Below are 22,409 nucleotides of genomic sequence, written 5' to 3'. Positions count from 1 at the left end.
CACTAGGTTTGGCACAGCTTACGGAATGCCACATCGTGCATTTCGTCAATACCGGTCGCACCTGGAAGGCCTACATTCTTCCAATACTGAGTCGTTCGATAGAGTGAGTGCTGATGAGCCGTGAAATTACGGCACATTCGATGCTCGTTCCTTAAGCTTTTGTGGCTCTTCAAGCATTCTTAGTTTTACTTTTAGCATGTTTTTGTCACTTTATAGGGAAAAATGTTGGGAAAGCAAAACGGAACAAAATGAGGCAAAACAGGACAAGGACACACTACACAACACGCGGACCGCATGTCATGCTACGCTGATACACAACTGCACCGCAAAGTGTGACAGGCCACTGAAGAAGAGGGATGAAAGGTTGCACAAACCTGCGAGTCCAACATGCGACTCGTATGTTCAACTAGCGGTACAACAAGTATGTCGTAAACTGTGCCAGAAGTCTGGGAAGCTTGAAGGCAAGAGCACGATGTGCGGCTGCTGAGCACGCTTTGCGTCTCGCATGTTGGTCTTGCGACACAACATGCGAGACGCATGATTGCATCTGCAGGGCTATTTTTGTCTAACTTTGTGCACATTTTTGGTAGGTATAAATACCCGCCTAGGGTTCCGAAAAAGACATTCACTGACTTATTATTGTCTTTTTGTGGAGGAAACATTTATGATTGGTTGTTGAAGCTTTAAAGAAGAATCGTGCACTATATTTTGTGGTTTTTCCTCCAAAAAGCTTTGTAAGCATTATGGCTACATTATTTATCTTTGTTTCTTACTTAATGCAAATGTCTAGCTAAATCTAATAGCTAAGGTTGTGGGACCAAATGTGTTAGTTATGTGATTGGGTTTCATGTTCATACCTCATTTACATGTTAATGATGCATTCTATCTACTCTTCGTAATTTAATATCTCTTGGTGGTTGCAAACATCATTTGTGCCTAATCACTTTCACCTTGCTTGAGAAAGAAGGTGGAAGTTAGGAAAAGGGTTAGATAGCAAGGATTTGGGTCAATAAACTCATCTAATAGCTTGAGCTAGAGATAGGAGGGCTAACTTGTAGCATATTGGAAGTTTACTTGGTTCACATTCTAAGGCTTGAAATAGCTTAGTAATGATATTTATTAATTTGGTCGAAAGACTTTTAATAAGCTTAAGCAATCCATTGTTAATCGCATCTTGACATTCGAAGAGGTTAAACTGATACCCACTCGCATTACTTTCCATTGGAACTGCAACCTTAGTCTCTCTCTCTAATAGTTTACATCTCACCTCAACACTATTTAATTGTTAGTAACTAAACATTAAATCCAATACCATTATATCCCCTCGCCCTTGAAATTTAGACTAACGATCTAGTGTTGCACTTGATAAGCATATTTCTTCACTGTATTCTCTGTGGGATTCGACCCCAACCTCATTGGGTTCTATATTTGACAACGACCGCTAACTCCTATATTTTTAAGGTGTAATTTGGGCGTATCAAATTTTGGCGCCGTTGCCGGGGAATACGGTCTAGAAATTTACTAACTAGTGTAAAACTTTACTTTTAGTCTTTATTTCTTTTCTTATTTCCATTTTGTTGTTGTGTGTTGTGCAGGCAATATGGACGAGGCTGACAATCCCATCCAAAATCCACCGGTGGTGGTCGTGGAAGAGGCAGCGGGGGCAGGCTATGCAGCTGCAATTCAGCCCCCACCTCTAATTGGAAACTCGAGTTTTCACGTGACCAACACTATGCTACACCTGCTCAACACTAAGGGCCTGTTTGGTGGTCTACCCAAAGATGACCCGAATAGGCACCTTAGGAACTTTCTTGGGGTTTGTTCTACCAATGTGCATCCGGGCGTTTCAAGTGAAGCAGTCAAGCTACGGCTCTTCCCGTACTCTCTAACGGGGGAAGCCACGGCTTGGCTAGATGACCTCCCATCCGGATCCATCACTACTTGGGATGAATTAACCGAAGTATTCCTTAAGAAGTTCTTCCCCCCATCGCGGATGTTACAACTCCGTGACGAAATCAACAACTTTCGTCAACTTCCTGATGAGGCTCTCCATGAAACTTGGATTCGTTTTAAAAAGAAAGTGAAAAGCTGTCCTAAGCATGGGTTGCCCGATAGTGTGCTTCTACAAACGTTTTATAGGTCCTTAGACTCGGTCAACAAATCAGTGGCAAACAACATCGCAGAGGGGTCTATTATGGATAACTCTTATGCCACCGTTTGTGAATTGTTGGATAAATTGACTGAGACTAATGAAGCATGGCACACAAGGGATTCGGAAGTAGGTGGAGGAAGTTCCTCCAAAAATGTGCTCACTCGTGAGATGATCAAGAAGGAGGAAGAGAGAGATGATTCCATGGCCAAACTTGTCACCCAAATGGATCTTCTTACAAAACATGTCATGGGTGGCGGAAGCAAAAAGGTGAATGCGGTAGAATCATGTGAAGGGGGTTCTCCGGATGAGCAATGTTTCCAAATGTATGATGAGGAGGCAAGTTATGTCAACAATCTAAGGGAGGGTTCCCGACCGAACTACCAAGGTCCAAGTCAAGGATCTTGGCGGCAAGGTCAGGGGAATCAAGGTTGGAACAAAGATCAAGGTCACTCTAATTGGAGAGATAATCGTGACAACAATCAAGGGGGTTACAACAACAACTACAACAATCATCGGAGCTCAAATCCATATGTCCCTCCAAAAGGTAATCAACCAAGCTCTAGTCAACCGCCCACTAGCGATCTCGCTAGCTCCAAAATTGAAGATATGTTGTTGAGGGTGTTGAAGAAAGTGAAATCCACCGATACCTTTTGCAAAAAAACTAGAGATGAGGTTAAATCAATGGGGCAAGTTGTGAGTTCACACTCCACTTCCATTAAACAATTGGAGTCTCAACTTGGCCAAATCTCGGCTATCCTCAACCAAAGGCAAAAAGGCTCCCTCCCTAGTGATACAGTTGCAAATCCAAGGAACGATGGTGATCATAAATGTAATGCAATTACTACTCGGAGTGGTAAAACAATTGGGGAAGAGGCGTTGGTGAAAGAGGATGTGTTGGGCGATGATGAGAAAATGGTTGAAGAACACATGGTCGCGGAAGAAGAAGTGAACCCAAAGAACACACGAGCTGGGATTGAAAAGCCCATTGTTGTTGAGGACCATCCGGAAATTAATGATGCTACAAAAAGCAAAGAAGCGGTGGAGGAAGTGCCAAGGGCTTCACCGCCCGTTATGAAGCCTCCTCCTCCTTTTCCCCAACGATTGGCAAAGAAAACGGACGATGAAAAATTCCTCAAGTTCATCGAACGACTAAAGGGGCTCTCAATAAATATTCCATTGGTTGAGGCACTTGAGCAAATGCCCGGTTATGCAAAGTTCATGAAAGATCTTGTAACCAAAAGAAGGAGTCCGGGCCTTGAAACATTGGGGGGCACTCATCATTGTAGTGCAATCGTTACCAAAGCTTTGGTACAAAAAAAAGAAGACCCCGGAGCCTTCACAATCCCATGCACCATCGGTAAATACAAGTTTGTAAAAGCTTTATGTGATCTCGGAGCAAGCATCAATTTGATGCCGCTATCTATATTCAACAAGTTGGGATTGGGCACTCCCCGTCCCACCACGATGAGATTACTTATGGTGGATAGGACCGTAAAGAGGCCTATCGGTATTCTTTATGATGTGCTTGTGAGAGTGGATTGATTTATTTTCCCGGCCGATTGTGTGATCTTGGATTGTGAAGTTGACTTTGAAGTTCCCATAATCTTGGGAAGACCATTCTTAGCTACGGGGCGTGCCCTCGTGGATGTGGAAAGAGGTGATCTAAAATTTAGGATGAATGAGGAAGAGGTCACTTTCCATATTTGCAAGTCCATGAAACAACCGGCGGATATGAGTGTTGTGTCGGTTATTGATGTAATTGATGAAGCAATGGAGACAACCATAGAACATGAGCATATAGATGATATGTTGGTGGCGGTGATAATGAACTATGAAGGGCACAATGAAGAAGTGTTTGAGGAGACAGTCAATGCATTGATTGGAATGGGGTCTTACCACCTAAATCCAAATAAACTTGATCTTGATTTGAAAAACCGAGAAAATCCTCCTGCAAAGCCTTCCATTATTGAGCCTCCCACTTTGGAACTCAAACTTCTTCCTTCACACTTGAGGTATGAGTTTTTTGGACCTAACAACACATTGCCCGTGATTATGTCCGCCCGGTTGACGGAGGAACAAAGAGAGAGGTTGATGGTGATCTTGAGAAGATATAAAAAAGCTATTGGGTGGAGTATTTGCGGATATCCAAGGGATTCCGCCCGGTATTTGTACTCATAAAATTCAACTTGATGAAGAATGTGAGCCAAGCGTTGAACATCAAAGGAGGTTAAATCCTCCTATGCAAGAGGTTGTCAAGATCGAGATCATCAAGTGGTTAGATGCCGGGGTTGTGTACCCCATTTCGGATAGCTCATGGGTGAGTCCGGTTCAATGCGTGCCAAAAAAGGGTGGGATCACCGTGGTTGCGAATGCTAAAAATGAGTTGATTCCCACTCGCAAGGTTACCGGATGGCGGGTTTGCATGGATTATCGAAAGCTGAATAAGTGGACCAAAAAGGACCACTTCCCAATGCCGTTCATGGATCAAATGCTTGATAGGCTTGCGGGAAGGGATTATTATTGTTTCCTAGATGGGTATTCCGGGTACAACCAAATCACCATCGCCCCCGAAGATCAAGAGAAAACCACTTTCACTTGTCCTTATGGGACCTTCACTTTCAAGAGAATGCCTTTTGGGCTATGTAATGCACCCGCAATATTTCAACGTTGCATGATGTCTATTTTCTCCGATACGGTTGAGGAGTCCATTGAAATCTTCATGGATGACTTTTTTAAAATGGGGGGGACTCCTTTGATGAATGCTTGGAGAATCTTGCCCAAGTATTGAAGCGATGTGAAGAGACAAATCTGGTTCTAAATTGGGAGAAGTGTCTCTTCATGGTTAGAGAAGGCAATTGTCTTAGGACACAAGATTTCGGAGAAGGGGCTTGAGGTTGATCAAGCTAAAGTTGAGGTTATTGTCAAGCTTCCTCCCCCAATCTCCATTAAAGGCGTTCGTAGCTTCCTTGGGCATGCCGGGTTTTATAGAAGATTCATCAAGGATTTCTCGAAAATAGCCAACCCTCTATGCAAATTGTTGGAGAAGGAGTCAAAGTTTGTATTTGATGATGCTTGTTTGAAGGCATTTGAGGGTTTGAAAGAGAGACTCACATCGGCTCCTATCATCATTGCCCCGGATTGGTCTCAACCCTTTGAGTTAATGTGTGAAGCAAGTTGATTTGCCATGGGGGCTGTTCTTGGCCAAAAGCATGATAAAATCTTCCACCCAATTTACTATGCAAGCAAGACTCTAAACGGTTCCCAAATGAATTACACCGCTGCAAGAACAAGAGTTGCTTGCTATTGTGTTTGCTTTCGAGAAGTTCCGGGCTTATTTGTTGGGAACCCATGTGATTGTTCACACCGATCATGCAGCTCTACGTTACCTCATGACAAAGAAAGATGCAAAACCGAGGTTGATACGTTGGGTCCTTCTCTTGCAAGAGTTTGACTTTGAAGTCAAAGATAGAAAGGGGTGTGAAAATCAAGTGGCGGACCACTTGTCTCGTCTTGAAGAGAGCGGGCGTCCATTGGATGGCCTAGAAATCAATGAGTCATTTCCGACGTGCAGTAATGGCGGGGTCGCATGACATGATCCCTTGGTATGCCGATTTTGCTAACTTTCACGCAAGTGACATTATGCCGGATGGTTTGAACTTCCATCAAAGGAAGAAATTCTTGAGTGATGTCCGGAAATATTATTGGGATGAGCCATATCTGTTTCGGGTTTGCGCCGACAACATCATAAGGCGGTGCATTCCCGAAGTAGAGATGATCCCTATCATTGAGGCTTGTCATTCATCACCCGTAACGGGGCATCATAGTAGCTCAAGAACGGCAGCCAAGGTTTTTCAAAGTGGTTTTTATTGGCCGACAATTTATCAAGATGCTCATGACTTTGTGAAAGCTTGTGATCGATGTCAAAGGCATGGGGGCATATCAAGAAGGCATGAGCTACCAATGACACCGATTCTTGAAGTTGAATTATTCGATGTTTGGGGCATTGATTTTATGGGTCCATTCGTAAGTTTCTACAAAGAATAAGTACATTCTTGTAGCAGTAGACTACGTGTCCAAATGGGTGTAAGCCGTTGCGCTCCCCAACAATGAAGGAAGAAGTTTCACTGCATTCTTGAAAAGGTATATTTTCTCAAGGTTCGAACTCCAAGGGCAATCATTAGTGACAGGGCTCTCATTTTGCAATAGGTTATTCAAGACTCTTCTTGAGAAGCATGGATTCAAGCATAAAGTTTCCACCCCGTATCATCCCAAAACAAGTGGTCAAGTTGAAGTTTCAAATAGGGAGATCAAGAGCATCCTTTCCAAAACAAGTGAATGCTAACCGGATGATTGGTCAAAGAAAGTGGATGATGCTCTATGGCATACCGAATGCCTTATAAGACCTAATCGGCATGTCTCCATATCAATTGGTGTTTGGAAAAGCTTGTCATCTTCCGGTGGAACTCGAACATAAGGCATTGTGGGCCTTGAAAAAGTTGAATTTATAATGGGGTGACTCTTCAAACTTGAGGTTGGAGCAGCTTAATGAGCTTGATGAATTTCGATTTAGAGCATATGTGAGCTCTTCACTCTACAAGACCCGCATGAAACACTTTCATGACAAAAAAATTTTGCCAAGAGAATTTAGCCCCGGGGATCGTGTATTGTTGTTTAATTCAAGGCTCCGGTTGTTTCCCGAAAAATTGAAATCCAAATGGTCCGGGCCCTTTGAAGTGACACAAGTGTACCCGCATGGAGCGGTTGAAAGTGCTTGTCCAAATGGAGATCGTGTCAAAGTGAATGGGCAGCGGGTTAAACAATACTTGGGCCTCCCAAATGAGTTAGAGACAAAGAGTATTGAGGAGATCTACCTCAATGAACCATGAAAGAAAAGTCACCATGTCGCGCCGTGACGTAAAATCAAGCGCTTCTTGGGAGGCAACCCAAGTTGTTATTTTGTGTTTTGTGTTGTACATGTGTGTTGTTATGTTGTGTTCTGTTGTTTCAGGTTGGGAGCATACGGGATATCTATAAGGACTGAAGGATGAATCGAGCCACAGAGTGAAAACGAACTGAACACACTATGCGGTACCACTGCAGCTTCGCATGTTCAACATGCTAAGCCGCATGTGAAGTCGCAAGTGTTGCTACCAAAATTCAGGAATTGGCCATACTCTGACAAGGTTTGCGTTTGAACTGCAGTCCCGCAAACACGACTTGCGGGACGCATAATTGGCCGCATATTGTGCCACAGGTAAGTGAGGCACGGGTCAACTGACCCGACCCGACCCAGTCGTTTTTTTTAAAAAATAAAACGATTCCCACGATCTTTGCTTCAGTTTCAAAATTCCCTCAACCGTTTCATCTCCCCCCCTCTCTCTGCTATCTACTAATACTGTCCATCCACAACTGAAAATCATCTTTGGTGTGTGTTCCTAAAAGATTGGCGGTGGAACAAGACTTTCCTTTCTTCATTTTCTGTGGAATTCAGGTATAACCTCTTTTACCCTTTTGGTAAGAAGATGAGTTAGGATCCAAAACTTCCTGTAAATTTGTTACTAATGTTAAATACACTCTGCTGATCCCATGAAATCATTGATTGATGTTTTTCTTGTTTTGTAAAAAAAAAAAAAAAAAAAAAGGAACGCAAATGGTGTGGCTGCTGTGTCTATGCTCTTTTCCCTTTTGGTATATATTATGGGGGAATCGAAATATTTATTCTGAGTAAAATGGTCACTTGTGTTGATGTTGCCCACTTCATGTTTGATGAAATGCCCTAAAGACCCTATTTGCTTAAGACATAGTCGACATGTTCCGTGTTGTTCGTCCCACTTGAATTTGTTGCTTTTCCCAATGATAGACGGTGTGACGACCCTCTTAAGGGAATAAGTCCCGAGATCGGATGTAGAACCGGTGAACGGGTGTGAATTAAAGGAACTGGTCGTAGGTGTCACACTTTGCGTCACAACATGCGACTCGCATGTCAGACATGCGGAGTCCCAGTTGTACCGCAAAGTGTGCTAGGGGATGCACAAAGTTGAGATGTATTGTCACACTTTGCGTCACAACATGCGACTCGCATGTCAGACATGCGGAGTCCCAGTTGTACCGCAAAGTGTGACAAAGACCGCATGACTAAGCCATCAGCCCTTTGTCACCTTTTGCGACATGACATGCGCGACGCAAGTCATGCTATGCGTCACACATGTTGTGCTCGCAGATGGTGTCATAAACGCATATTCATTTGTTTGGTTTGCATTTTGCATTTCGGGGCATCATAAAGATAGTGTTTCACATGTGGTTGCAGGATGGCAAGGACCAATCGACCAAAGGACACCTCCTCTGTTGCGGATAAGCAGGTAGCTGGTCTGCGTAAGCGAAAGGCTCCAACTACCGATGTCCCTCGCCGCAGGGACTTACCAGGGGTACACAACGTGCCTCTCAACCAGCTAGAGCCGCAACACGGGTACCGAAAAGTGATATTGATGCAGCAAGGAGGCAAAGAAAGGCTGAGCACGACATCCGGTTTGCTTTTGCGGGGTCCAAAGCACTGTACTACTCATGGTGCAGGGTTAAGGATGATGGTAACCTCACCCGGGGTTTCCATGAGGAGAAACAAGTGAGCCGCAATGGGCTACGGGAGTCATACCCCGGGTTAGTTCAAAAGTTGGAAGCTCAGCGGTGGGAATCGTTCCTGAATCCTCCCGGAGAGTACTGCCAAACATTAGTACGGGAGTTCTATGCCAATTATGGAGCCTTGTTGAACAGCAAACGAGTGCGTCGTCAACCCAAAAGATCGATTGACCATCTTAATTGGGTGCCAGTGAGGGGTGTTGAGGTGGACTGTTCAGCCGAGGAAATAAATTTGTACATTTGTGGGCACCGGGAAAATGAATTGAGGGGGCAATGGCCACCTGCCTATTCTGAATACACCCGACGAAAGAAAGTTCCAGCTGAATATCGTGAGTGGGCAGCGTCAGTGATTTCGACTGGGACACCAAACTGGATAGATCCGGCAGTTGTCATCCACAAGAGTACTCTCAGCCTTCAAGCTAAGTTATGGCTGTCCATCGTATCCTCCAGAATCCTGCCGTCAAAGAACGACACTATGCTTTCCATTGAGAAGGCAGTCCTAATTGCCTCGCTTATGTCGGAGTATCCAGTGAATTTGGGAGAGATCATCCAGCAGGAGATTAAGGAACGGGCTCAACATAAAAATACATCTTTGCCCTTTCCCTTGTACGATCACCGCCCTTTGTCGAAAGTCGGGTTCCCTGGCTGAAAGGATTGATATACCCTTGATAGCGATCAAACGATCGACGTCATCGTACTTGAACCTCGGGGCCGTGCGAGGAAAGAGGGCCGAACACCCGGCGGAAGCCAGCACAGCAGCTAGACCCGCATATTATGGGCACTCCGAGTCAGAGCCCGACTATTCCTGCCGCCCACTCGGGTCCTGAGCTTTCCGGCGCTCCAGCAGCCGCTATAGACACAGCCCCTTCCACCTCCAGGGCCACTCCCACAGCCTTCAAGACCGGTCCAATATTCCTGTGAAGGCATGCGGTTGATCCGTCTTGCGGACGCTAAGGTGAACAAATTGGTGACTGAGCTGCCTGGGTTCATCAAGGATGCCATTGAGCTGGCATTGGCTCCATAGGTTGCAGCCCTTGAAGAGGTCAAGAGAGAACAGAATAAATTGAATGATCGCTTGAGGTCGATCGAACTTCGCTGAGCGAGTCGAAGGTGGTAGCGGAGGACTTACCCTCCATCCGAGCCGATTTGGCATAGGCTCGTGCAAAATGAGCTCAGAGTTTGATCCATCCCACATCGGGCCTATCTTACCCTCGGCGGCGGAGCTTTTCTCCAAAAAGCCCGCTAAGCCACAGGATGACTTTTGCTTCGGGAGGCCGAAGAGGAGGTCAAGAAGAAGATGAGGGTGAGTCCGAGGATGATGTTGAGAATCGTAGGTTGGATGAGCTCGCAAAGAAGCCTTGGCACCGGAGTAGATAGAGATGATGTCGACACCACGGCGGCGGCAGACGAGGTCGATAGAGGAGCAACTTGGGACCCTTGGCATAGATGATGATCCCGCCACCCGCCGGGGATTGGTACTTCCGCTCCCATTCGGAGCTTGAGCGAATCGCCCGACCTCACACCACCATTGGAGGCAATCCCGGCTATCCCGATCCATGTTCCCGGCCGCCGTCCGACGCTTAAGGCGTCCCAGGGAGCTTCTTACCTCCTGATTTTGTGTATTAGATGCATATGGGGACATAGCATATGTTTTTTGTTGGAGGTGGGGTAGCTCATGCTTTTGTCGTTATTGGTTTTTGAAAATCAAAGCAACTTGACTTGTATAGTGATGGTTTAATCAGTTATGGCATTTATATGTTCGTAAAAAAAAAAATTTCCTTTCTTTACATGATTCACTTGGTGACATAGTTTTTGCTGATAAGGATGTATTGGCCGCGAAGATCTGGTTGAGAAGCAATTAGAAAATAGTGTCGTAATTCATGTGCTATCTGTGTGAGGTTTTTATCATTCTTGTCTTGTACATAATTGTGATCTAGAACTTGCCCTAAAGTATATCAAGGCGAAATCCTAAACTACACCTTGCTTGAAATAGGATATTAGGCTTTCTTTGGATTGTCACTAAAACCTTAAATTGCCTACCCTTTGCATATTTTCCCTAGTCAACCCCTTTTCGAGCTCCGTAACCTTTTCTTTGGCAACCAAGTTACAACCTTTAACCTTTTGTTTCTGTTTTATTTTATTGATCTATCTTTTGGCATCCTACCTCCCTAAGTGCTTTGAAAGTGTAAATATAGGCTAAAAGCCTAAGTTTGGCGGTGATGGTTGGAAAAGTTGTGATTTGGAAGTCGGTCAAAAGGTGAAAGGCCTAACCAAAAGGGGAACCTTCCTTGTAAAAAATAAAAAAAAATTAAAAAAAAAAGAAAAAGAGAAAAGAAATCGGGGGAGAATAAAAGTTTTGAATAAAGGGGAGACTAGTTGGTGTAATGAAAAGATGAAGAAAAGGGTGGAAACGTTTTAAAGGATGTGTGCTTTGATTGTTGGAATTTGTAATGCTTAGAGAGGTTTTTGAGTCACTCTTACTCAAACTGTGCCCTACCTTAACCAAAAGCCTACAGTACTACCCGCAAGTCCTAATTGATTTTGAGTAAAGTGTGTTTACATTAGTGGAGAAATACTTAAAGGGAAAGCCTATGGTATCGTATTTGTGTGCTTGTACACATTCTTGGAGTGTGAGTTGTTCTCTTCTCTTTCGTCTGTCATTCCATTCATTGTTGTGAATATTTGCATTAGGGACTTTCTTCGGTTTTTTGTGAGAGCATGTGGATTACAAAGCTTGACGAGAGAATTGCTTTCCCGACTTAGCATTCGAGGCCAGGTCCTTAAAGCGAAACTCATTGCACCACCGAGTGAAACGTTTGTTATCACCCAACTTTGAAGCGGTGTACCGTTTTGCAAAAGTAGATGAAGGGCAATCATGTCCCGAATGCATGCTTGTAACGATCACTATCACCATCGTAGCCAATGTTGTTTTTGAAATGCTTGAACACCGGTCTTGTGTTTTAGTTGCTTGAGGACAAGCAAAATTTTAAGTTGGGGGTGTTGTTGAGCCGCGAAATTACGACACATTCGATGCTCGTTCCTTAAGTTTTTGTGGCTCTTCAAGCATTCTTGGTTTTACTTTTAGCATGTTTTTGTCACTTTGTAGGGAAAAATGTTGGGAAAGCAAAACGGAACAAAATGAGGCAAACAGACAAGGACACACTACACAACACGCGGACCGCATGTCACGTTCGATACACAATCGCACCGCAAAGTGTGACAGCCATCGAAGAAGAGGGATGAAAGGTTGCACAAACTGCGAGTCCAACATGCGACTCGCATGTTCAACTTGCGTACAACAAGTATGTCGCAACCGTGCGAAGTCCGGGGAAGCCTCGAAGGCAAGAGCACGCGATGCGGCCGTCGAGCACGCTTATGTCTCGCATGCTGGTCTTGCGACACAACATGCGAGACGCATGATTGCATCTGCAGGGCTATTTTTGTCTAACTTTGTGCACGTTTTTGGTAGATATAAATACCCACCTAGGGTTCCGAAAAAGACATTCACTGACTTATTATTGTCTTTTTGTGGAGGAAACATTTATGATTAGTTGTTGAAGCTTTAAAGAAGAATCTTGCACTTTATTTTGTGGTTTTTCCTCCAAAAAGCTTTGTAAGCATTATGGCTACATTATTTATCTTTGTTTCTTACTTAATGCAAATGTCTGGCTAAATCTAATAGCTAAGGTTGTGGGACCAAATGTGTTAGTTATGTGATTGGGTTTCATGTTCATACCTCATTTACATGTTAATGATGCTTTCTATCTACTCTTCGTAATTTAATATCTCTTGGTGGTTGCAAACATCATTTGTGCCTAATCACTTTCACCTTGCTTGAGAAAGAAGGTGGAAGTTAGGAAAAGGGTTAGATAGCAAGGATTTGGGTCAATAAACCCATCTAATAGCCTGAGCTAGAGATAGGAGGGCTAACTTGTAGCATATTGGAAGTTTACTTGGTTCACATTCTAAGGCTTGAAAAAGCTTAGTAATGATATTTATTAATTTGGTCGAAAGACTTTTAATAAGCTTAAGCAATCCATCTTAATCGCATCTTGACATTCGAAGAGGTTAAACTGATACCCACTCGCATTACTTTCCATTGGAACTGCAACCTTAGTCTCTCTCTCTAATAGTTTACATCTCACCTCAACACTATTTAATTGTTAGTAACTAAACATCAAATACAACACCATTATATCACCCTCGCCCTTGAAATTTAGACTAACAGTCGAGTGTTACACTTGATAAGCATATTTCTTCACTGTATTCTCTGTGAGATTCGACCCCAACCTCGTTGGGTTCTATATTTGACAACGACCGCTTACTCCTATATTTTTAAGGTGTAATTTGGGCGTATCAAGTGCTATGGCCATGGAGCAAAAGATTGCTGAGCTATCTAGCCAGCTATAGGCCTCGGAGGAAAGGGAGAGACGGATTGTCTAAGTGTTTTGTGGATGTATGCGAGAGGTGAAGTAGTCTAATGTTTTACACTAACTTAGTGTAGACTAGTTTAATGTTTTGTGAATGTTTGCAAAGGTTGAAGTAGTTTAATGTTGTGTTGATGTTTGCGAAGGTTGAAGTAGCTTAATGTCTCTTGTGAATGTTTGAATGTCGTTTTTATTCAACTTTGAAGTAGTGTCGAATTGAATTTGATGTGTTTGTTGAAGTAGCTTAATATTTTCTGTATTTGTAGTAGTTTGGTGAATTGTTGGCAGCTATTTGAGCTGGTTTTAGTTGAATATAAAATTATTTTCATCTTGACAGGGGGGGCAGCTGGAACAGTCGGTACAAATTTTTTGCAGAATACCGACCTCATGAGGTCGGTTTTCTGCAAAATTTTCCAAGAAATTATAATTACCGACCTCATGAGGTCGGTTTTGTGCAAAATTATCCCAGAAACTGAAAATTACCGACCTCTTGAGGTTGGTTTTCTGTAAAATTTTCGCAAAAATTACTAATTACCGATCTCACGACGACGGAAATTTAAAACAATAATATATATTCATATAAATTACCAACCTCAGGAGGTCGGTAAAATAATATCATTATATTATTAATATAATTTACCGACCTAATGAGGTCGGTATTTTAGCTAATTTATACCAGGCTTAAAAAAGTTTACCGACCTCGTGAAGTCGGTTTTTTGCAACCTCATGAGGTCGGTAATATTTCCGACCCACTATTTTCCGACCTAATTTTGAGGTCGGTTTTTGCCTTTTTTTTAGGTCGGAAAATCCTATTTTTTTAGTAGTGGTTTATCTAATAGATGGCTTAGTATTCAAATTTAAATTTTTATGTAGATAATCTCTTTATTAGATCAAGTCAAGTTTCAAAATCTGTAGGACTCTTTTCGTTATATCATACTTTACACCATGCATGATTTACTATAAAATGTTAATTACCTCAGCAAAAAACAGATGTTTTAATCTTTTATTGCTTCTACCATATTTTGAAGTTAATTCTCTTCTGATTTCATATGTATTCAATAGATTTCTCATTAATATCTAATTGATCGCTCATTCTTATGTTTATGTTGTAGGTCACAGAGAGTTCTCAAAATATTTATGTTGTAGGTCACAGAGATTGTATTTTGGTGTTATCGTTTGTTGAAGGAGGAGATATCTGGACCACTTGATCTATTCGTTATGCTATGATGAGAATACATTCTGGAACTCGGAAGCATGGAGCCTCTTCTACATCTATATTTACTACTCTTTTCGATTCTTTTAATTTCTTTCACAGCATTCGCTGGGATTAATATATGTATTAAATATTGGAGAACGTCTTATGATATCTTTTATTTGAAGTTACTTATTAAATAGAAACAGAATAGAACACTGAAGAATTTCTTTTTAAGCATTAGAGAATTCTTTAATATAGCATGTGAGATCGACTATTAGAATCTAGAAGGTAAAAATCAAAAGAGAAGTAAGATGGAGTTTCTTTTCTGAAAGAATGCTGCATCACTATACATGTCATTTTAAGAAATTTATAATTGTGATTTTTATTACTCTAATCGTGTCAATCATTAAAATTAACCGACATTAGTATGTGACAATTAAGTTACATATGCATATCAAAATATAACTATGTATTATCTAACGTGATTTGCTTATGCATTCAGGATAGAAGGACCGATATTGACATGAAACAGGCTTGCCTTATATTTTCGCTTATATTGACTACGTGAGATCAGGTAAAGTACCAATATAATCATACGAAGAATATGATCTTTATCTTTTGACTCAAATCTGTGTATATTACATAATGTTACAGGGCTTAATTGATAAGATTTACGGTTATTAATTTCTCTTTACAATGCTTCTACTATTTACCAGCTTATGATGTTTTTGTTATAGTGCATGCATGTTAAAGAAACAACTAAATAAGCAACTTCTTAAATTTGAATACATGTTAAAGAAACAACTAAATAAGCAACTTCTTAAATTTGAATATAAGAAAACGGATGAGCTTTGTCCCTTAGATTTGCATTTTGCATATTGAGAATTGCACAATGGAGCATTATTGACGAAGTAGATATATAAGAAACATATCAAATTAAGATGTATTGAAACTGAAATGTCTAGAAATAAAGTGGAGATGTCACATTAAGTTAAAAAAATTGAGGTGAAGAGAAAAATATAGCATAACGTACAAACTATGAAATATTATAAATCACATTAATATTCTAGTATTATGTAAGCACATGAATGACAAATATGTCAACAGTACTACAAAAGAGAACAAAATTACATGAATTTAAGGGGGGGTGGGGTGGGGTGGGGCGGTTAAGGACGTGACTTCTAAAAAGTCTACAGGAATAATTTGTTTTCATATTCCACTTAATATTTGACCTATTTGCTCTCTAAATTAGTTGCATGGTAGCTTCTCATTTCATCATTATCTGCTTATTTATTTCAATTTAAATTTCATTTATATGCACAAGCATAGATTTTTATATTTTTTCAAACCATTATATCAATTACAGTAATGAATGAGTGATTCTCTTAAAACACTAATGCATATACGTCAGTGGGCACTGTAAGTGTACAAAATCGCCAAACCGATAAACCGTCTCAAACCGATAAACCGAGTTTGGTTTGATTTGATTTGGTTTGGTGTTGAAAAAAGCCGACCATAATTGGTTTGGTTTGGTTTTAACTAAAAAAGTCAAACCGAACCAAATCAACCCGACATTATACGTATTCAATTTTTAAAATATTTTATACATAAAAATATTTATTTGTAAAGTAATTTATAAATATTTCTTAAATTTTTTTCGTCTATTATCATATTATTCAAGCTTGAACTTAGAATTTTGAATGTCAATAAGTTTTATATCCTATGGATGTTAGTAACTCAAATAAAGTCCAAACCAAAACCAACTCAACACTAATCCTAACAAAAGAAATTCAATTTACCACTAGAAATGACAATAATGTTGGATATCTATTCTTTAGTTTTGCATAATTGATTTAGAGAGTAAAAATACATAACTTAAGTTTTTTTCTTTGTCATATAATTAATACTTATTTTAGCATGACTTAGTATTTTTAGATTATGGTCATTTTTTCTTTTATGGCTTGTTAATTAGTAATATTTATTTTAACCGATTATATTAGCTTTTGTTGAATATTTTAATACAATATCATCACTCTTCTCACATTTTGTGTTATTTTCTTAAGAAACACCTTAATTATATAATTGTATCTTACTAGGACTAAAGAAATATTTAAAGTAAAAGTTATATGTTTTGTATCAAGACTATTTTGAAAAAAAACCCAAAAAATTCGAGAAAACCGAACAACCCGAGAAAACCCGAGGTTGAAAAACCCGAATTTTATTGGTTTGGTTTGGTGTATAAATTTTAAAACCCGACGCAATTGGTTTGGTTTGGTGTTTAAAAAATCCGAACCAACCCGGTCCATGTACACCCCTACGTGGCACTACTTTTTCATTATAGGTAAAAATGTTAAATGGAGAAAACTAATTAAAATAGAGTAGAAAAAAATGTACAACAAGAGTGGGAGTTGCGGCGGAGGGGGGTAGAGATAGATGAGGTTATTTATCTTTTTATTTAATTTTAAGAATATAATAGATTATTCATAAATTTAAGAAATTGAATAGTTGTAAACAATAGAATAAAATTCCAAATTAATTAAAATTCACGAGTAAGAAAAATTATATCAATAAGGAGAACACTCGATAAGTAAATTAAATCAAATGATAAGGTAATACAAACTCATTTTAGTAATTTTCAATAATGAACAATGTAATAAAGAAAAATATGAAACATAAAAGTTATCTGATAATTATATAATTTATTGTCTTTATTTTCATATAGGTTTGGTATTGGGGAGTGGTTTTTTTTTTTTGGTTTGGGGGGGGTGTGCATCCATTGTTGAACATTATTTAAAGCAATATAATCCAATAATTTTTTTAAACATATCAAATTGTGATATGATGTTGCAATTTCAAATGATTAGGAATAATATTTTTTAATATTATTCGCGCATCTCGCGGATACAAATACTAAAGACATGACTAAAGTGCAACTTAGGGTATTAGTGGCTCCAAGGAATTGAGATATATGCACTTCACCCTTACCATATCTGGTTGTCATGCAACACCAAGTTATGTTGTCTTTGGGCTTAAGTCTTTTTAATTAGAAAATGGGCCATAACTTTTGGACCTTTTTGTCCATTGGATTACACATGCAGTGGGAGTCCAGCCAGCTTAAAACCCAAGTCATAGCTTGCAGGCAAAATGATTGACGCAATATTAGTTTAAATCAAGAAACTTCTTCAAGCAACCTCAAGTTTCCCATTCAAAATCCGGTTTGAAGAAGATATTGATAACCTAAAAGCTCCTCAATGTTTGTTTCCAATTATTTAGTCCGCAAATCATAAGAAAGCAAAATCTTTGCAACTCTAATTCTTGGACATGGCCAATAATTAGTGTAACAGTGTAGGGCCTAGTACTCCAATTATTATCTAACATCTAACTCAATCATTAATGCCATCAAATTGGTATTTGAAACCCCAATCATAACGAACTTAATTTTATGTCATTTTCAAGCTAGTTCTCTAATTCCTTTTTGACTTAATTGTCTAGAAAAATCCTTACACTTGCACATGTACATACATGTTATCTAGTGCTCCTTGCAGTTAGTTGTTCCCTATAGCAAAGTGCTTTATACCCACACACACACACACAGAGATATATATATATATATATATGTATGTATATATGTATGTATATATGTATGTATGTATATATGTATGTATATATATATATATATATATATATATATATATGTATATATATATATATGTATGTATGTATATGTATGTATATATTGTATGTATGTATGTATGTATATATATGTATGTATATATGTATATATGTATCTATATATGTATATATATATATGTATAATATATGTATGTATATATATATATCCACTAAAATAGAGAATAAACGTACACATTTACAAAGTTAAGGACCTTTATTCCATCTTTTTTCCAAAGACCTCAGCCTAGAGTGATAAGCTATCGCCGAAAAACAATTCAATAAAAATCAAAACAAATATAACCTTAATCTTTTTTTTTTTTTTTTTTTTTAATACAGATTTTAGCTAGTATACCCGTTATATACTAAATATATGCATTGAGTATACACAGATGACAACTACAATCTATAACGGCTAGATGAGTGAAATATTTTTAACCGGCTAGTACAAATACTAAGATCTCTACCTATATCTATTCTAATCCTTCTTAACAAGCTAAAACGAAATAGATGAGCTTTTCTACAATTAAGAAAAAGACATTTAGTTTGTCAAATTAAAGCTCTTACTTTCCTTTTATAAAGTCGTGTGAATCTAAATATTTAAGCTATTAGAAAACAATCGTACTACACTTATTCAATTACTCTCTCAGTTTCAAATTATGTGTTTTACTTTTTTCCGTAGTCTGTTTGAAAAAAGAACAACGTTATATATCTAGTAACTCTTTAATTCTAACATTTCACACGACATATTTAAGATTACCATATTCAAATGTTATTTTGCTATATTATACACATTTAATTTAAAATCACAAAATTTGACATTGTCACTTATTTTCTTAAAATTCTGTGCACATCAACTTAAGACACTTAATATGAAATGATGGGAATATGTCTAAACACACTTCTTTCACTTGCTAAGTACCTGTGACTATTTTGGTACTATCTGAAATAATTAATGTGGTTCCTTCTCACCTAAAATCTTGAGTTATTAAAGAAGAAACACTCTATTATCATGTATTAGTACACCTATTTTTTTTTTTTTTTTTGGGTTCAATGATTTTACGTTTTTCTTTCCCAAAAGTATAAAAGAGCCAAGTTCTGTATAGTAAGACACAGTGGCAGATCCAGAGTCTTAGTTACGGATATATGGGAATTCAACAGCTTTTACTCATATCCTGTATATATATTAAAAAAATTATTAAATATTTATAAATATTTAATTGTGAACCTAGTTGTTATTATTGTAGTATATATTAACTTGAGGTAGCCATATATAAAAACCTATAAACTTCAAATACTGAATCCGCCTCAGGAACGTAACAACTCAGGATATATGATACATGAATTCAAACAGCTCCATGTTCAACTCTTCTTCATGCATGCATTAGTACGCGTGCAGATAGAGAAATCTCAACAGTTAAAGTATGAAAGCATTAATTATTTTATGAAAGCATTAATTATTTTAAATAATAAGTGTGGCATTTGCATGATGCTTGTCTGAGTTTGTACAGTCGACGACGCAAACACACATTTTGGATTTTACTATAAAGTTTATAAACAAGTTCTTTGCATGACCTAGAGACACATATGCATGCCCCTCTTGTCTTAAAGCATGTACCTTGTTAAGTTACTATCACCTAATTAACTTTATCATGTTTATGAATTAGCAATTAATTCTCATATTTCATGCTAGTGTCCTTATTTTCTGTGGTCATCAGCCTCTTTTTTTTTTTTTTTTCCTCAAATGTTTTCCTAATTGGGCCCACGGGTGGGGGAGGGGAGGTTTAATTGGTGCTTAATATATGTAGGAGAATTAAGTGACAATAACTCATGCCTAACCTGGGAGATATTTTAGTAAGAATGACACTAGGTAGCCGCATGTGATAGCACCGTGTGAAATATTATCCGTACAAATTAAGAAAAAGTTCTATTTAAAGTTTAGCCATCAATGTTAACAAGCTTCAGCCTTGAATTCAAACATTTCCTCCATCTTAAATTCATCGGAAAACTAGGATTTTCCATGGAAGTCCGCCAGAAACATCTCCGATGAGGCATTCCCGATGTCGGATTTCTGGCGGAACATTTGTCAAAAATTGATTGATTTCTAAAAGTGCTTGAATTTGAAATGTGTTCAATCACTGCTCTAAACTTTAAATACTTTATAAATTCCGGCTATATTTTAAATAGGGGCCTAAAAAGGTTATTTGTCCTCATGGGCCATATGTTTAAGTAGAAGGGAAAATGACATAAGATACCGACTTAAGACTATTTATTACAAAATATATAGATAGTTTTCCTTATTTATAAAACATAACGATATTTTATGAAACATGAAGGATTTTCATATATTTTTAAAAATATTTTAAACTTTTTTTTTAAAAAATAATTTTTGGTTTTTTAATTTTTTTTTTGCTCAAAGGCTTAAAAAATTAGCGCTGAAAGGCTTAAAAAATTAGCTCAAATTTTTGTGTATGAAAGCTGTATGACAAATGTATGAAATGTATATGTGTGAGCGAAATTTTTAATATAGTTTTCATACACAAAATTGTGAGCGAAAACTTTAAGCTTTGAATATTGTATGAAAGTTGTTACAATGTTGTTGTAGTTGTATTAATTTTCCGTAAAACCTAATATGAACTTTATATACTAAAAATGTGAATGAAATTCTAAGTCTTGAGCGAGATATACACATTTCATACCATTCTCATACATAAAATTTTGAGCGTAATGTTTAAGCCTTGATCGAGATATACACAATTCATACGTTTTTCATACACAAAATTTGAGCCAACTTTTTAAGCCTTGAGCAAGATATACACATTTCATACACAAAAATTTGAGTTTTCACTATCTTAAATCTTGAATGCTGTATCAAAGTTGTATACAATATTGTTGTAGTTGTATTAATTTTACAGAAATCTAACATGAAATTTATACACGAAAATGTGAGCAAAATTCTAAGCCTTGAGTGAGACACAAATTTTATTACTGTTTTCATACACACAATTTTGAGCGGATTTTTTAAGCCTTGAACAAGATATACACATTTCATACCGTTTTCATACACTAAATTTTGAGCGAACTTTTTAAGCCTTGAGCGAGATGTATATATTTCATACATAAATTATTGAGCGAAAAAAATAATTTTTTTAAAAAAATAATGTTTTTTTTAAAAGTATGTTTTGTATAGGATTTGTAATGTTATGTTTTGTAAATAGAAAACTATCGCCATGTTTCGTAAATATTTCTCTTTAATATGTATATATACGTACGAAGTACCCTAAGTAGAATCCCGGGCCATAAAGTATGTTTGGGATGAAGAGAAAGAGAAATATTTTTCAAAAGTTGTCTTTTGGAAAATGAATTCTATACTTTAATATTTTTGTAAGAAAAATAAATAAATAGTGATAATAATGTTAGTAAATCGGGTAGTGTTTTAATAATGTCCAGATGTTGGTTGGAATAGCAATATGAAATTGTTATGAAAATAATTAAGTAGCTTCCACCCAAAAGTGGCCAAAGTCATTTCCTTTATTTGACATAAAATATTTTTTCAAAAACAAAAAAATGGCTTATTTGTTGTTAAAAAAAAGACTTATTTTCTTCATACCAAGCACACCTTCGCGAGTTGTAAACTTTTCAATAGGCCTTCGAATTTGTTTCTTGGCCTACCAAAAAGAGTATTATATTATGTTGGAAGTTAGATGCATAATACAAATATTATAGTATATGGTCATTTGATCGATGAATGACCCCAGCTGCTATAGGAGACGGTAGTGACAAAAAAGAAAGATAATGGAAAAAAGAAGAAAAGAAAATCATGTATACATATAAGGACAAATTAGCTAGTCCGTTTATTAAACAAAGTGTATATCTTCACTAAGTATATAAAAGAAAGAAGATTTACATGACGATGGAGACTATAGTAATAAAGCAGATTTAAGTACCATGGAGTAATTAAGAACTTCAGAAAAATATATATAAAAAACATAATAGGGATAGAGACTGCTACTCTTATATACACCTCAAAAAAACCAAACCCCTTCTTTCATCCACAAATTAATTCCAGTCTATATACACACCAACCCCCTATATGTAAGCAGGGGGAGGGGGTAGGAGATTGAATGATAAAAAAGAATTATTCCCTCCGTTTCAATTTACGTGACACCTTTCAGATTTCGAAATTCAAATAAGACTTTCTTTGGCCGTATTTTTTATACATTTTTTAAATATTTTGAATTGTCAATAATTGTGACTTATAGTCATTTTTACGTAGTTTCCAAATATACAAGTTTTACTTCAAAAATTTTAAAGATTCCATGCCTGAATTCAC

At 37.9% G+C, this 22,409-nt stretch overlaps 1 protein-coding gene across 1 annotated transcript; it reads left to right on the top strand.

Annotated features, from left to right (window-relative positions):
* Positions 1-1,600: 1,600 nt before the first annotated feature.
* On the top strand, positions 1,601-3,694 carry LOC132039154 (uncharacterized). Its single transcript, XM_059429696.1, has one exon. It carries the CDS (start codon positions 1,601-1,603, stop codon positions 3,692-3,694), a length of 2,094 nt encoding a protein of 697 aa, XP_059285679.1.
* The last annotated feature ends 18,715 nt before the right edge of the window (positions 3,695-22,409 follow it).

Source organism: Lycium ferocissimum, chromosome 12 (genome assembly GCF_029784015.1).
Source record: "Lycium ferocissimum isolate CSIRO_LF1 chromosome 12, AGI_CSIRO_Lferr_CH_V1, whole genome shotgun sequence".
Taxonomy (NCBI): Eukaryota; Viridiplantae; Streptophyta; class Magnoliopsida; order Solanales; family Solanaceae; genus Lycium; species Lycium ferocissimum.
This window is presented reverse-complemented; position numbering and strand designations above follow the sequence as displayed.